We start from the raw sequence: 15,763 nt of genomic DNA, 5'->3' as shown, positions 1-15,763 counted from the left end.
ATTGCACCAGGCCCTGAGCTTTGAGTCAGGAACAGGTAAGAGCTTAGTTTCTGCGTTGCCTGATGTACATCCTGCCCATCGATTCACCAGCAACTGAAGTAGAGTTTCTTTAAGTGAATCACTTTACCGAATCCTTCCTGCCCGGCTGTGAGTGAGCGATAAGTACTGTTGAGTTCCTTGCTTCAGCTTACAGACTAACCACCAAGGGAACAAGCAACAAGATGACTATATCAATGACTCCTGTGGAATGTGTATCATGCATAGGATATGTGGTGAAGGTTATATAGATAGAGGTAAATATGGTTGATCTGCAGGCAGCGACTCGACCGCTGCGCCACTGTGCATTGTGCTCCATGCACGTGCAACAACAGCCCTGGTTCGCCGCTGTGAGAAGATCAGACAGCACGAAGAACTTCTGAAAGTTTGTCAGCGACAGAAACGTGCAGACTCTTTGTGTGTTGTCCAGGATTTCAACATCAATTTATTGGCACATGTACCAATTAAGGTACAGTGAAATTACCATACAGCCATACTAAGTGAAAAGCAACAAGACACACAAGCCACATAAAATACAATTTAACATAAACATCCACCACAGCGGATTCCACATTCCACACTGTGATGGAAGGTAATAAAGTTCAATCAGCTTCCTCTTTGTGTTCACCGGCGGTCGGGGGTGTTTAACCATCCGCATTCGCCGCTGCCAACTGTCTGAAGCCTCGTGTCGGTATGATCGAAAGTCCCTGCGTCGGGACAGTTGAAACACTCTCCGCAGCATGGAGCTCCCGAATCGGCCTCTTCTTACCAGAGACCGCGGTCTTCACGGTGTTAAAGTCCACAGGCCCCGAGGTTGGAGCGCTCCACAGTCGACCCTCGGCAAAAGATCGCAGCTCCGTGATGTTAAAGTCCACACCGCGCCCGCGGCATGAAGCGCCGGACCGGTCTCCAGGATAGGCCGCCAACTCCTCGATGTTAGGCCGTAGTGGGGACCGAGATAGATTGAAAAAATGTTTCCCCCAACTCCCCGCCCCCTCACCCCCACATTAAAAACCCCCAAGAAACTTACTTTTAACACAGACTTAAAATAATAAAAACATTAGAAAGGAAAAATGGACTGTTGGCGAGGCAGCCAGTGCCAGTACTGGTGGCGCCACCTGGTGGAATACAAAATATAAATGAGAAGTCTGCTGTGTGATGACAGATTGTACACCAAAATCAAAGAACTTCATTGTACCTAGATGCGTGACAATAAAATATCACTGAATCATTGAATTGAATCAAAAACATGATAGATGCAAAGGGAAGTCTTTTCTGCATCCTAGACATTTAAATTAAAATCTACAAGGGGTAAGCAAAGGTGATTTATTTTGTTGAACCCCATCCCAGAGCTCGGGTTAGATTGTACCTGGCCATATTCTTGGTGATCACACTGGTTCTCGTGTTTAACGCTCTGTTGGTACAAGGTGAGTATTCATTTTCTGGTAAAACTATGTCCTTGTATGTGGTGGTGTGGAGTCAGTCAGAGGGTGGTGAATCTGTGGGATTCATTGGCACAGAAGGCTGTGGAGGCCAAGTCAATGGATAATGCATGGGTCGGTGCCACGGAGATGTCCAGAGGGGACCCAGCGGCAAAAGAGCAGAGGTCCGTGCAGCCGTCGATGATGGCGCTGACCAACGGACGAGGATGGACCATGTGGAAGTGAGGACTTGCCGAGGAAAGGAACAAAGGAGGACCCGGCGTGGGGGGACCGCCATGAGGGGGGGGAGAACAATGGAAGACCCGGCGTGGGGGGACTGCCATGAGGGGGAGAGGGGAGAACAATGGAAGACCCGGCGTGGGGACCGCCGTGAGGGGGAGGTGGGGGAGAACAATGGAGGACCCGGCGTGCATGGACTGCCATGAGGGGGAGGGGGGGGGAACAATGGAGGACCCGGCGTGGGGGGACCGCCATGAGGGGGGTGGGGACATGGGGGGACCTGCCGCAGGGGTACTTTGTAACTTTGTAAGCGCCCTTTATAGGCAACTATTTGCATACCTTGGGTATGCAAGCACAGAATTTCACTGTGACTTGTCACATGTGACAATAAAGTATTCATTCATAAAAGCTCATTCACAGGGAACCATTTGCAGATCAGGGGGATGTCAATTCTCAACCATCTGTCTCTCCATTGCTCAAATGTGCATCTTGCTCAATGTGCGAGTGCAGAAATCGGAGCCTCTCTTTTTGGAAGGCAGATGGAAAACAGTGTAGCAAACTGTGCAGTCATGCATTTTAAAGGTAGACAAAAAGGCGTAGACTTTTTTTCTTAATGGGGATTGGATTCAGAAATCGGAGGTGCAAAAGGGCTTAAGAGTGCTGGTGCAGTATTCCCAAAAGGTTAATTTGCAAGTTCAATCGGTAGTGCAATGTTAGCATTTATTTTGAGATGACTAAAATATAAAAACAAGGATGTAATGCTCACACTTTGAAAGGTGCTGGTCAGATCGCATTTGGCGCATTGTGAGCAGTTTTGGGCCCTGGACAGGACAATGTTTCCCTCTCTACCCTCAAGCTCTGTGCCGAACAATAAGCACCAGTCTAAACAAACATTTTCAATCGGTCCCTGCAAACCAGACTCTGCCTGCCTGCTTCAAAGTCTCCACCATCATTCCTGTACCCAAAAAGCCACGGATTACTGGTCTTGATGACTACAGGCCTGTCGCACTGACCTCTGTAATCATGAAGACCTAAGAAAGAGTTGTGTTGGGCCACCTGAAATATATCATAAACACCCCTGCAGTTTGCTTACCGGTCAAATAGTTCAGTGCCATTGTCCTGAGGCTAGAGGGGTTGAACAGTTTCACTGACACTGTGACTACTTTACCCCCACAAGCCCGTGACTCGGACTCTGGCGGTGACCAGGGAGAGACATAGAGCTGGCAGAAAGCTTCCCCTCCTCCGGCACCGGGTGGGAAATGTGCCGTCTGACCTCACGGACAGAGTGGGGGTTGGGGAAGATGGTTAGGAACTGGTGCTGGGGATAGCCTGTCTCGTGAAGAAATGGGCGCTGTGATTTAGGTGAGCTTTCCGCGCGGGGACGTGGAACGGGCAGGGTTGTGGATAGATTCTTCAGGCTCTCCTGAAGTACTGACGTTGTACTTGGATGAGAAGCCACTCCAGGTAGCACCTGGTAGTGACAAGCCACGGACCAGGGGGGTGGCAGCTAGCAAGTGAGGGTGGGGCAGCATTGAGGAAGCAAGGTGTGGTGTGAGAGGCTGTGGGAAGGTGAAGCAGGAGAAGGAGGGGGAATTAGAACAATGGATTGTTTATGGGCTGAGTGAAACATTTGCACCCTCTATTGGGAACAGTTGGCATGTTTATCTTCTACATTGGGAATGAACCAATGTATCATTTTAGAAAATATTCCTCCTGGCTTTTTTCCAGCACGTTTCCCAACCATTGGACCTCCCTTAGACTCCCCTGGTAGCAGTTTCTCATTATTTGCTACCTTTTGTATTAACTCTGCCTGTTCCTTTACTTCCATCAGTGTCTGAATTCGCTCCATGAACCCAGGCTTCGCCTCTTCTTTCTCAGACTGAATCATGAGGTCAATGTAAGCTGGGGTGGATATTGGGTTTGGCCTCAGAGCTATTTCTTCAAGTCGTCTAATGCTGCCCGATAATTGTTCAATCAGCACCAGAACTGTGTTCTCAACCTCATCAAACTCCTGCTCAAGTGATTCCATAATATTCTGCTGTGTCATCTTCGCACCATAGGCCTTCTCGTACTTTTCTTTGAGCTCGCTGTATGTCCTCTTCTCCGTTTTCCTTTCATATTCAAACTTGTACTTTTGGTTGAAGTGAACATTCCAGATGCACTTGTTCGGGCAGACCTTACAGTTCCCTTCATCGTCCATTGCAGAACATTTACGTTTACCATCGTCGTTAGGAATGTAGCAGGGATAATGGCAGGTAAAGAAACATTTCTGACAGTTGGTTATATAATTACCAGTCCCGCTGATATCCGACTGTACTGGAATTGTAACATCAATCACATATTCAAAATTTTTATTTGCATCCAGCTCGGTCTGGTGTTGGTTCAGAGCTTGTTGCGTTTTCCTGAGTTCTTCCAGTTTGGCGAGACCAACTCGGATCTGAATCTGCAATCCCACCACTGCAACTTCTAACTGCTTACGTTCCTTCAGAACCTCTCTCGTTAAACTCAAACTTCTGGTTTCCATTGTGTTCAGAGCTGTGAAGAATTTCTTCATACTGTTTGCTCCCATCTTCCAAACGATTGCATCAAAGTTATCATCGTTCTCTCCCCCTACTCTGCTGTCATTGGATCTGCACTCGTTGCCACAGTTTCCAGAGGTTGGACGTTGGGCAAAAATGGCTGAATTGTTAAACTTGAAGTGTACTGGCAGACCCGTTTTGTCTTTCGGACAAGGTACCTCAGCTAATTTCAGGGCATCCAGAACGGGGGGAGGCTGTCCGTCTGCAAACGTCACCAGGATCTGAATGTTCTCTGCAATATCTTTGCCAAAAATAGAAAGAATCGAATCAAAGACATATTTCTGTGTGTGAGTCAGGCGAGGCAGGGAGGCTTGAGTAACAAAGCACACGGCGTCGATCTGATCAACACCCTGTGGGGAAGTGAAGAACTCGTGGATTTGCTCAGTGATCTGTTGATCCTGCCTGATGCCCCTGGTGTCTCCGAATCCTGGCGTGTCAATGATGGTCAGAGAGTAATTGATGTTAAATCCTACCTGATGGTGGAGCTGGTAGGCAGTGATGGAGGATGTCTGACTCTCAGCCTGGGACTTTCCTGTCTCTTCCTGTATTAACTTGTATCTGAAGTTGTCTCTCCATTCCACGCCCAAGATGTAATTGATCATCCCATTGATGAGGGTTGTCTTTCCTGACCCAGTTGCTCCCAGAACCATAATTGTCTTCATTGTGTGTTTTGTGGTGGGTTTTCCAAAGGAGCATTTCATAAGCTGTTTGAATTTATCAGCTACCTCCTTCTGTAGATTGAGCTTGTAAATGCAAGGGTTTCCTTTGGATATTAATTGAGCTTTTCTGCGAAGTTTCAGGGCTATTCTGACTGATGTGGTTTCTATTTCTATTAAAACCTCCTCACTTGCTGCACTAGATCCTGTCTTTCCGCACTCAGCAGTCACTCGGACTCGGTAGTCAGTCATGGGTTTCAGTCCCTCTAAACGATAGTAGCATTGTGTGCCTGTTGTCTTAACTTCCTCCCATGATCCACCTTTCTTGTTGAAATTAACTAACGGTTCTTCTCTATATTCAATGCTGTATCGAATTATATTAACATCAGCTCCAATCTGACTTGGTCTGTTCCAGTGCAGTGTTGGAATGGGTGAACAATCCTGGAAGACCGGATTACCAGGTGGGCTTGCCGGCCGGGTGAAGCTCTTGTAGCTCTCACTAGCCTTGCTGACCCCTACCTTGGTCACTGCTCTGTATCGAATGTGATACTCCTGGTTTGGCTGTAACCCAGGTATTGTGAAGGAGTGGCATTGATCAGGTGTGTCCAGAATTGTCCATTCCTCCTGCTGGCTAACTTGGTACTCTACCTTGTAGCCCACAATCTCACCGGCACCACATCTTGGTGGCTGTAACTGCAGCGTCACACTGTCATGAGTTGTACCACTAACTGTCGGTATCTCTGGCTGTGACGGGGGTTCAAAGCACTGGTTCTCCAGAAACCCTCCCTCGTACAGGTAAATGGATGCTCCCACTTTGCTGTCATTCTGCACAGAACTAACAAGGAATTTTACTTTCTCATCTGCTCTATTGGCTGTGGCAAAATCCAGGAATGATCGGAATAGCTCCTTCATTTTCTGCGAGACAGACCGTGAGTTAAACCAGTGCTCGCTGTGTCCTGTTGCACAGGCTCCGTCAGCAGGATTGGGTACCTGCATGTTCTGAGCTGTGAGAGATCGGAGGTGGTTGTTTGCCTTTGACAGGTAGAAGTCCTCCCGATGTAATGTTGTAAATGTGAAGCAGACAACATAATCTGTTGCTGGATCCATCAACTTGTCATCCAACTCGCCCTTTGATTTCACAATTGGTACATCTTTAAATACGCTGAGGTAACGTCTCACTACCTTCATCTCTCGTTCCTTGTCATCCAGCCACGTGGTCAGTGCCTGGTGTTTGAATGGTGACTGTTCCCTGTTCTTCAGTATATTCACCAGTAATCCTTCCTCCTCCCCGCCGCCCCGAATGGATGGCAGAACCATCGCCAAATTCCCCTGGAAAACTAGTGTGTACTCCAGACACATTTCTCGAAAGTGCAGTATCCTATTCCTGATCTCAGGAAACTGATCGGCGACACTGTCTTTCATCAAGTCATTACACCTCATCACGGCCTCACTGAGCTGTTCCATGACACTCTGACAGCGATTGACCAGTCCCGGGCTGATCCCCCTCACCAGCTGAGCCGCTTTTGAGTCGAGTTTATTGAGAGGATAGAGCCAGACTGTGATGGACACTGAATGCTCTCCACCTGGGCCGAGGAGGGTTGGGAGGGTTGCGCAGATATTGATGGCATCTTTGAAGGTGGTGGGATTGTTCTTCAGTGAGAAATCCCCATAAAAGGTGCAGCTAAATTTCTCAGAATGAGACTTTTGTTCTTCTGTCATTTTTACGGAGGCTTCGCCCTGAATCGCAATCAGAGGGAGATGTTTAATCATTGCCTCCATGTTACCCTGAATATCCTGTGTGTTCTCTGCTGATGAAGCCATTTGGTCAAACACAAAGAAGGCCTGGGCCCCATAGAGCACTGCTGTAATGACATGGGTGGCTGAACCCTCATCAAACACACTCGGGTAGGTAATATTCTGTCTCCCTAAGTGATTCATCGTCAGTTGCTCAAACCTGGTTGTTGTTTTGTACTGAAGGGTAACTCGTGCTTGTTGCTTAGATTCCTTTGTGTCACTGAGATATTTTGCCGACCCTTTCACCTCCACTAACCCACCCAGGAGACTCGCCTTAAGTGACCCTGACACATTGAGGGCAGCGGCTTTCTTCTCCAGGGAGTCTGATGCAATGATGTGAAACTCGGTGCTGGGCTGATCACAACGATCAAGGTTATTCTGCAGTGTCTGTAAGTCCCACAAGGTGACACCTATAGAATAAAACAGCGATCAAAACTGTAAAATTGAATCAACCAGCGGAATTTAATCAAAGAAAACAATGCTTATTCAGTAGATTCATTCTCTGTGTTTTGTGGTTAGAAACATAGGTGCAGGAGGAGGCCATTTGGCCTTTCAAGCCAGCACCCCCATTCATTGTGATCATGGCTGATCATCCACAATCAGTGACCTGTGCCCAACTTCTCCCCATATCCCTTGATTCCACTAGCCCCCAAAGCTCTATCTAACTCTCTCTTAAATTCATCCAGTGATTTAGCCTCCACTGCCCTCTAAGGCAGAGAATTCCGCAAATTCACAACTGTCTGGGTGAAAAAGTTCCTTCTCACCTCAGTTTTAAATGGCCTCCCCTTTATTCTAAGACTGTGGCCCCTGGTTCTGGACTCCCCCAACATTGGGAACATTTTTCCTGCATCTAGCTTGTCCAGTCCTTTTATAATTTTATATGTCTCTATAAGATCGCCTCTCATCATTATAAACTCCAATGAATACAAGCCTAGTCTTTTCAATGTTTCCTCATACGACAGTCCCGCCATCCCAGGGATCAATCTCATGAACCTACGCTGCACTGCCTCAATAACAAGGATGTCCTACCTCAAATTAGGAGACCAAATCTGTACACAATACTCCAGATGTGGTCTTACCAGGGCCCTATACAACTGCAGAACCTCTTTACCCCTATACTGATATCCTCTTGTTATGAAGGTCAACATGCCATTAGCTTTCTTCACTGCCTGCTGTACCTGCACGCCAACATTCAGTGACTGGTGTACAAGGAAACCAGGTTTCGCTGCACTTTCCCCTGACCTAACCTGACTCCATTGAGATAATAATGAGCCTCCTTGTTTTTGCTGCCAAAGTGGATAACCTCACATTTATCTACATTATACTGCATCTGCCATGCATCTGCCCACTCACTCAACCTGTCCAGGTCACTCTGCTACCTCCTAACATCCTCTTCGAAGTTCACACTGCCACCCAGCTTTGTGTCATCTGCAAACTTGCTGGTGTTACTTCTAATTCCTTCATCCAAATCATTAATATATATGGTAAATAGTTGCGGCCCCAACACCGAGCCTTGCGGCACTCCACTCGCCACTGCCTGCCATTCTGAAAAGGCCCTGTTTACTCCTACTCTTTGCTTCCTGTCTGCCAACCAATTCTCTGTCCATGTCAACACTCTACCCCCAATACCATTTGTTCTAATTTTGCTCACCAGTCTCCCATGTGGGACCTTATCAAAGGCTTTCTGAAAGCCTAGATACATGACATCCACTGGCTCCCCTTCATCCATTTTACATCATATCCTCAAAAAATTCCAGAAGATTAGTCAAGCATAATTTCCCTTTCATAAATCAATGCTGACTTGGACTTATCCTTTTACTGCTGTCCAAATGCACCATTATTACCTCTTTAATAATTCACTCCAGCATCTTAACCACCTCCGATGTCAGGCTAACAGGTCTGTAATTCCCCGTTTTCTCTCTCTCACTCCTTTCCTGAAAAGTGGGATAACATTAGCTATCCTCCAATCCACGGGAACTGATCCTGAATCTATTGAACATTGGAAAATAATCACCAATGCGTCCACTTTTTCGAGACCCACCTCCCTGAGTTCCTGGGATGCATACCATCAGGTCCTGGGGATTTTATCAACCTTCAGTCCCATCAGTCCACCCAATACTATTTCTCGCCTAATGCAAATTTCTTTCAGTTCCTCTACCCCCTAGATCCTCTGTCCTCTAGTACATCCCACATACATTCTTTGTCCCAACCCTATCAGATGCACAGAATTTCTTGCCTGGAGTGGGGGAATCAAGGACCAGAGGACCATAGGTTCAAGGTGAGGGGGAACAGATTTCATAGGAAACTAAGGGGTAACTTTTTCACACAAAGAGTGGTGGGTGTATGGAACAAGCAGCCAGAAGGGGTAGACGAGGCAGGGGCTACCCCAACGTTTAGGAAACAGTTAGACAGGTACATGGATAGAACAAGTTTGAAGGGATATGGACCAAACGCAGGCAAGTGGGATTAGTGTAGCTGGGACATGATGTACGGTGTGGGCAAGTTGGACTGAACGGCCTGTTTCCACACTATGACTATGACTCTATCAGAGATATTCTCTTTGTCATTTCAATCCCTCTCAAACCTTTAGATTAGTTTAGAGATACAACGCAGAAACAGCGTGTCCGCATCGACCAGCGATCCCCGCATATTAACACTACCAAACTGCACACACCCGGTACAATATTCACATTACACCAAGCCAATTATCCTACAAACCTCTACGTGTTTGGAGTGCGAAAGGAAACTGAAGATCTCGGAGAAACCCCACGCAGGTCACGGGAGGACGTACATACCCCGTACAGACAGCACCCGTAGACAGGATGGAACCCGGGTCGCTGGTGCTGTAAGGCAGTAGCTCTATGGCTATGCCACCATGCCATGTCTTTTCTGCATCTAGATTGTTTTCGCCCTGTCGCAGATCTGATGAGTAATCTCTGACCGGAAACATTAACGGCTTCTCTCTTGCAGATGCTGGCAGCTATGCGGAGGATGGCACCTTACCTGTGACCACAGTCTGTGACCAAATTGCCTCCTCCCTGATCTCCCACTGCCTTTCAGATACATCAACTGGCCATTATTATCCACTTTTGTGACAGTGAGACATCCTTTCTCATAATAAAGTCCTAGAATGTTACTATCAGAATAATTGACTTCTCTGCCATGTGCTTCTCTTTGTTAAATACGGATAAGAGCAATTAATTTCAGAACCCCCGACTTTTCTAACTCCATGAACAGTTTGGAGTCATAGTCATATATTCATACAGCTTGGAAACAGGCCCTTTGGCCCAATTTCCCCACACTGGCCAACATGTCTCAGCTACACTAGTCCGACCAACCTGTGTTTGTCCATATTCCTGCCAAACCAGTACTATCCATGTTCCTCTCAAACTTTATTAAATATTGCAATAGTCCCTGCCTCAACTATCTCCTCTGGCAGCTCATTCCACACACCCACCAACCTTTGTGTGAAAAAGTTATCCCTCAGATTCCTATTGAATCTTTTCCCTTTCACCTTAAACCTTTGTCCCCTGATCCTCAATTCACCTACTCTGGGCAAGATACCCTGTGCATCTACCCGATCGATTCCTCTCATGATTTTATACACTTCTATAAGGACAACCCTCCTGCCCTCCAAGTAATGGAATCCCAGCCTACTCTACCTCTCCCTATAGCTCAGACCTTTGAGTTCTGGCAAAATCCCTGTAAATCTTCTTTGTACACTTTCCAGCTTGACAACATATTTCCTATAACATGGTGCCCAGAACTGAACACAATACTCTAAATGTGATCTCACCAACATCTCATATAACTGCAACATGACCTCCCAACTTCTATCCTCAATCCTCTGACTGCTGAAGGCCAATGTGCCAAAAGCCTTTTTGACTACCTGCAACTCCACCTTCAAGGAACCATGCACCTGCACTCCCAGACCACTCTACACTACAACACTCCCCAGAGTCCAACCATTCACTGTGTCGGTCCTATCCATGTTAGACTTTCCAAAATGCAACACCTCATATTTTTCTGTATTAAATTTTCAGCCCGCCTGGCCAACTAATCAAGACCCTGCTGCAATGATTCACAGCCCTCTGGGCCTTATTGGTTGTCTGGTTACCCTCCCGCCCTTAATATAACCTAATCTGCTTGTGATTTTCCTTAACCTAGTCACCCTCCCTACACACATTATACCATCTCCTCTCACTTTGCTCTCCCAATTACTTTTTCAAGTTTGTCCCCCCACGACATTTTGGACACTCCAGAGGGAAAACCCCCCTCACTATCTAAGCTGGTCTAACATTTTGTGTCCAATGTTCTATTCTCAGTAATCTGACTGCTGAAATCCAATGTACCAACAGATTCTTTGCCCCCCTATCTACGTGTAATGCTCTTCCATTCCTATCATATGCTTTCTTATATCCAACCTCCATTACGCCTTAATAACTGGGGTACTTTTGAATTGCTGTCCTTACCTTTACCTGCCATGGGAACACTTTGGCCCTGATTGACTCCCACTAACCAGATGTGGAGTAACTTGCAAGTAGGTGATCCCAGTGTACCTTTTACCAGATGCTGTCTAATAATCATAGAGCAAAATTGTCCATATTGACCTATCTAAGCTAGCCCATTTGGCTCATTTTCTCATAACCTTGTGAAGGAAAGATCTGCAGATGCTGGTTTAAATCGAAGATAAACAGAAAATGCAGGAGTAACTCGGAGGGACAGGCAGCATCTCTGGAAAGAAGGAATGGCTTCTCTCTAGAGATGCTGCCTGTCCCGCTGAGTAACTCCAGCATTTTGTGTCGATCTTCCTCAAAACCTTTCCTATCCATGGACTTGTCCAAGTGTCTTTAAAATGCTGTAAGAGTACCTGCCTCAACTACCTCCTCTGGCAGCACATTCCATATACCCATCACCCTCTGGGTGTAAACATTGTCCCATATCTTCGAATTAAATCGGGCTCCTCTCACCTTGAACCAAAGTCCACTGGTTCTTGATTTCCCTATCCTGGGGGAATGTCTCTGTGCGTTCAATTTATCTATTCCCCTCATGATTTTAAACACATCTGTATGACCACCCTTCTGTGTCCTGCACTCCAAGGAATAAAGTCCTAGCCTGTCCAATAGCCAAAGCCTCAGGTTCTAGCAACATCTCATAAATCTCTGCTTCTTTCCAGCTCAATGACATGTTTCCTCGAACAGAGTGACCAGTTCTCCTTCAGAGTACTCCAAATGTGGCCTCATGAATGTTTTGTACAATTGCAACATAACAGCCAATATTCTATGTGTCTGAAGGAACTGCGGATGCTGGTTTAAACAGAAGATAGACACAAAAAAAGTTGTGAGTAACTCAGCGGGTCAGACAGCATCTCTGGAGAAAATGAGCACCTACTCCTTTTCTCTATAGATGTTGGCTGACCTGCTGAATTACTCTAACATTTTGTGTCCAATGTTCTATTTTCAGTAACCTGACTGGTGAAATCCAATGTACCAACAGCATCCTTTGCCCCCTTACCTATGTGTAATGCTACTTTCAGGGAAATATGTACCTGTACTGCTGGATCCATCTGCTCTACCATGTTCCTCATGGCGCTACTTTTCGCTCTGAGGTCCAGTCCTAATTTGACTTCCCAAAATGCCACATCTGGCAATGATATTGTAAATCAACCTTACCAGGGTTCAGCAACTTAATTTGCAAACCATCCAAAGACACCATCAAACACATCACAAAGACAGCCTTCTTCCACCTCAAAAACATTGCCCGTCTCCGTCCATCCCTCTCCTCCACAGCTGCAGAAACCCTCATCCACGCCTTCATCACCTCCCGTCTGGACTACTGCAACAGCCTCCTCTATGGCGCACCCTCAAAAATCATCAATAAACTTCAATACATTCAAAACTCCGCTGCCCGTCTACTCACACACACCTCGATCCGTGACCATATCACCCCCGTACTTTATAAACTCCACTGGCTCCCCATCCCCCAGAGAATCCAGTACAAAATCCTCCTCATAACCTACAAAGCCCTCCATAACCTGGCCCCATCCTACCTGACCGACCTCCTCCACAGGCACACTCCCACCTGCACCCTCCGCTCTGCCGCTGCCAATCTCCTATCCCCCCACATCCGGACCAAACTCAGATCCTGGGGGGACAGGGCTTTCTCCATCGCTGCTCCCACCCTATGGAACTCACTACCCCAAACCGTTAGAGACTCCTCCACACTCACCACATTCAAAACATCGCTGAAGTCTCACCTGTTCAGTACTGCCTTCAACCACTGAAGGTCACCTCACCTTCTGTCTCCTTTCTCTGTTCATTTATTTATTTACTTATTTATCTATTTATTCATTTCCCTATGTTCTCAAAATCTCTGTAAAGCGTCTTTGAGTATAAGAAAAGCGCTATATAAATAAAATGCATTATTATTATTATTATTATCCTTATCCCATCTGGAAACTGCACTGAAACTCACAGAGTCAAAGTCATCATGTTAAGATTGACAACCTGAACATATGGCACCGCATTGACCATACTGATTTGTGTGATGACATTGCAGTACCTGGGATCAGAGTGTCCGATCGGGTGTCGTACAGCATTCCCAATTGGAAAGGACGGCCCAGAGTGGACAGTTGCAAGATCTCGCTCATTGTTGAACTGGGAGCGGACACTCAGGAAACACCAGTGACCTGAAACAGAAAGTGGAATATAATATAACATGCTGAGTTCCAGATATATATTAGATTAGTTATTTATATGGCTTACTTAGATGTGGCCAAGTACCAAGAATATATTTCCGACGGTGTTAAAGATATTGCTCAAGAGTTATGGATTACTGCCTTTGCACTTTCAGCTCTTTTGGGTAAGCTTGCTTTAATGTACTGACAGTGTTTGTAGGACTCCCAAATTTGAATACACTCTTGCATTTGTACATTGATTACCGAAGAAGTAGGGGTTTGCAATTGAATCAAATTAGTTTGGAGGTACATGCAGGAGTTAGTACGGTACGATACGATTGAACTTTATTTGTCCCAGGAGGGAAATTGATCTACCAAGAGTCATGAAACACAAAATATATGAAACGTGAAATTGAACTGACGAGTGGAAAAGATTGGGGATGTGAAAAGATTTGGGGGGGGGGGGGTGAGGAGAGTCAGTCTACCCCACGTCAGAAAGGGGAACAGTTGTGTAGTTTGATAACCACAGGAAAGAAAGATCTCCTTGGCGTTCTGTCCTGCATCTTGTTGGAACCAGTCTTTTGCTGAAGGTACTCATCAGGTTGACCAGCGTGTCATGGAGGGAGTGAGCTGTATTGTCCAGGATGCTCCGCAATTTGAGGAGCATCTTCCCCTCTTAGACCACCTCCCATGAATCCAACTCTGCCTCCAGGATGGAGCCAGCCTTCCTGATGAGTTTGTTAATCCTATTGGCATCTGCGTCCATCGCCCCAGCACACGGCAGCCACCGATTGCATGGATTTAAGAATAAGGCCATTGATCAGTGGAGGATCAAAGATTGGAAAAAGGAGAAAATGTATTGAAGGATGGAAATGAGAAAATAGGAAATAGTTAAAATCCTCCTCGAAAGGGTTGGCCTCCAGCCCAGATGGGTGGAACCGTTTAATGTTATTGCAACTGGATGTTTCTCAGACATGTACCCCATTGGACATGAGAGGGATTGCAAGATGGAAATATTGCACTTAATTGAAGCACTATAAAGAATTATAACTAACACTACCAGTAATTGTGTAGGAAACAACGGCAGATAGAAAATAGGTGCAGGAGTAACAAAACATAGAAAATAGGTGCAGTCCCTCTACCCTGACCTGGTGTGAAGAAGGGTCTCGACCCTAAACGTTACCCATTCCTCCTCTCCAGAGACGTTGCTATCTCCGACTATACTTTACACTGAATTGTGACCAGAAACAAAAATGCTGGGGTTACTCAGCGGTACAGGCCGGATCACTGGAGAGCAATGGACATCGCCTCCTTCCGTATGAGATCCTCCACCGTTTTATTTTTGCTCAATGTTCCCGCGTGCTTAGTTTCTTGTGTTTCCCTGGGACATTAATATGTTTCACTCACCGGTCAAGGAGACGTCCGCCTGCAGCTGGAGGGCAGTTGCAACGATGATGATGGGACGAATGGTCTCTCTGGGAGCCTCCTCCTGCACTGTCAGTGCTGAAATCGGACTTTCAACCTCGCCGGACTGACGACAAGCCCCGCGCTGGGATCTCTCATGTGCCGAGACACCTTTAGCAAATCCCAGAGTTCACTACAAGCCCAGGGACCAACGATCACGGCACACTTACACTATCCGAGTTACAGTAAGGACAATGTACAATTATGCCAAGCCAATTGAATTACGTGCAAACTCCGGACAGACAGCACCCGTATTCAGGATCGAACCCGGGTCTCTGGCGCTGTGAGGCGGCAGCTCTACCGCCATAAGATGTGGCGACTTGCTCAAGCGTACCGTGGGGTCCTTTCTTGAGACTGGAATGGATTCCAAGAAGCACTTTCAGTTTCACTGTAATTTCTCGGAAACACTGGGCAATCGCAAAAATAACAATCAAGGCGCTGCATCTGATACACAGCAAGCGGCGAGCCAAGATAAAAACCTGAAAATGGTTTAAAATAATATAAAGTATTGATACTAATGATGGCCTCGGTACATGTGTAAAGGAGATTTAAGGGTTAAGGTCTGAAGAAGGGTGTCGACTCGAAACGTCACCCATTCCTTCTCTCCCGAAATGCTGCCTGACCTGTTGAGTTACTCCAGCATTTTGTAAATAAATAAGGGTTAAGGCGTATGTGACCAAATGTTACATGAAGATGAACTGTCACTAAATTAGATTGCACACCTCAGACGCCTGCAAGTCTATCTCTGTGTAGATGCCACAGCATCTACTGAGACTTGAGATTACAAAAGGGGTGTTGTAAAACTACAAAGGACAGGAAACGGATACAAAGGAAGAGCACAGATTAGAATGAGCCCCTTTACAATCACCATAAAGTTGAGCACCAGGAAGATGTGTT

At 46.3% G+C, this 15,763-nt stretch overlaps 1 protein-coding gene across 1 annotated transcript; it reads right to left on the bottom strand.

The window, feature by feature from the left end:
• Positions 1 to 1,405: 1,405 nt before the first annotated feature.
• On the bottom strand, positions 1,406 to 14,887 carry LOC144590220 (uncharacterized; the record flags this gene model as incomplete). Its single annotated transcript, XM_078395003.1, has 4 exons — positions 14,810 to 14,887; positions 13,288 to 13,414; positions 3,520 to 7,136; positions 1,406 to 1,450 (listed from the first exon to the last, which is right to left on the bottom strand). Coding segments are annotated over exons 2-4 (3,750 nt in total), but the record flags the coding sequence as incomplete, so codon positions are not given.
• Positions 14,888 to 15,763: the final 876 nt, after the last annotated feature.

The sequence above is a fragment of the Rhinoraja longicauda genome, unplaced genomic scaffold (genome assembly GCF_053455715.1).
Source record: "Rhinoraja longicauda isolate Sanriku21f unplaced genomic scaffold, sRhiLon1.1 Scf000161, whole genome shotgun sequence".
Taxonomy (NCBI): Eukaryota; Metazoa; Chordata; class Chondrichthyes; order Rajiformes; family Arhynchobatidae; genus Rhinoraja; species Rhinoraja longicauda.
Note: the sequence above shows the minus strand (reverse complement) of the source record. Positions and strands in the feature narration are given on the sequence as shown.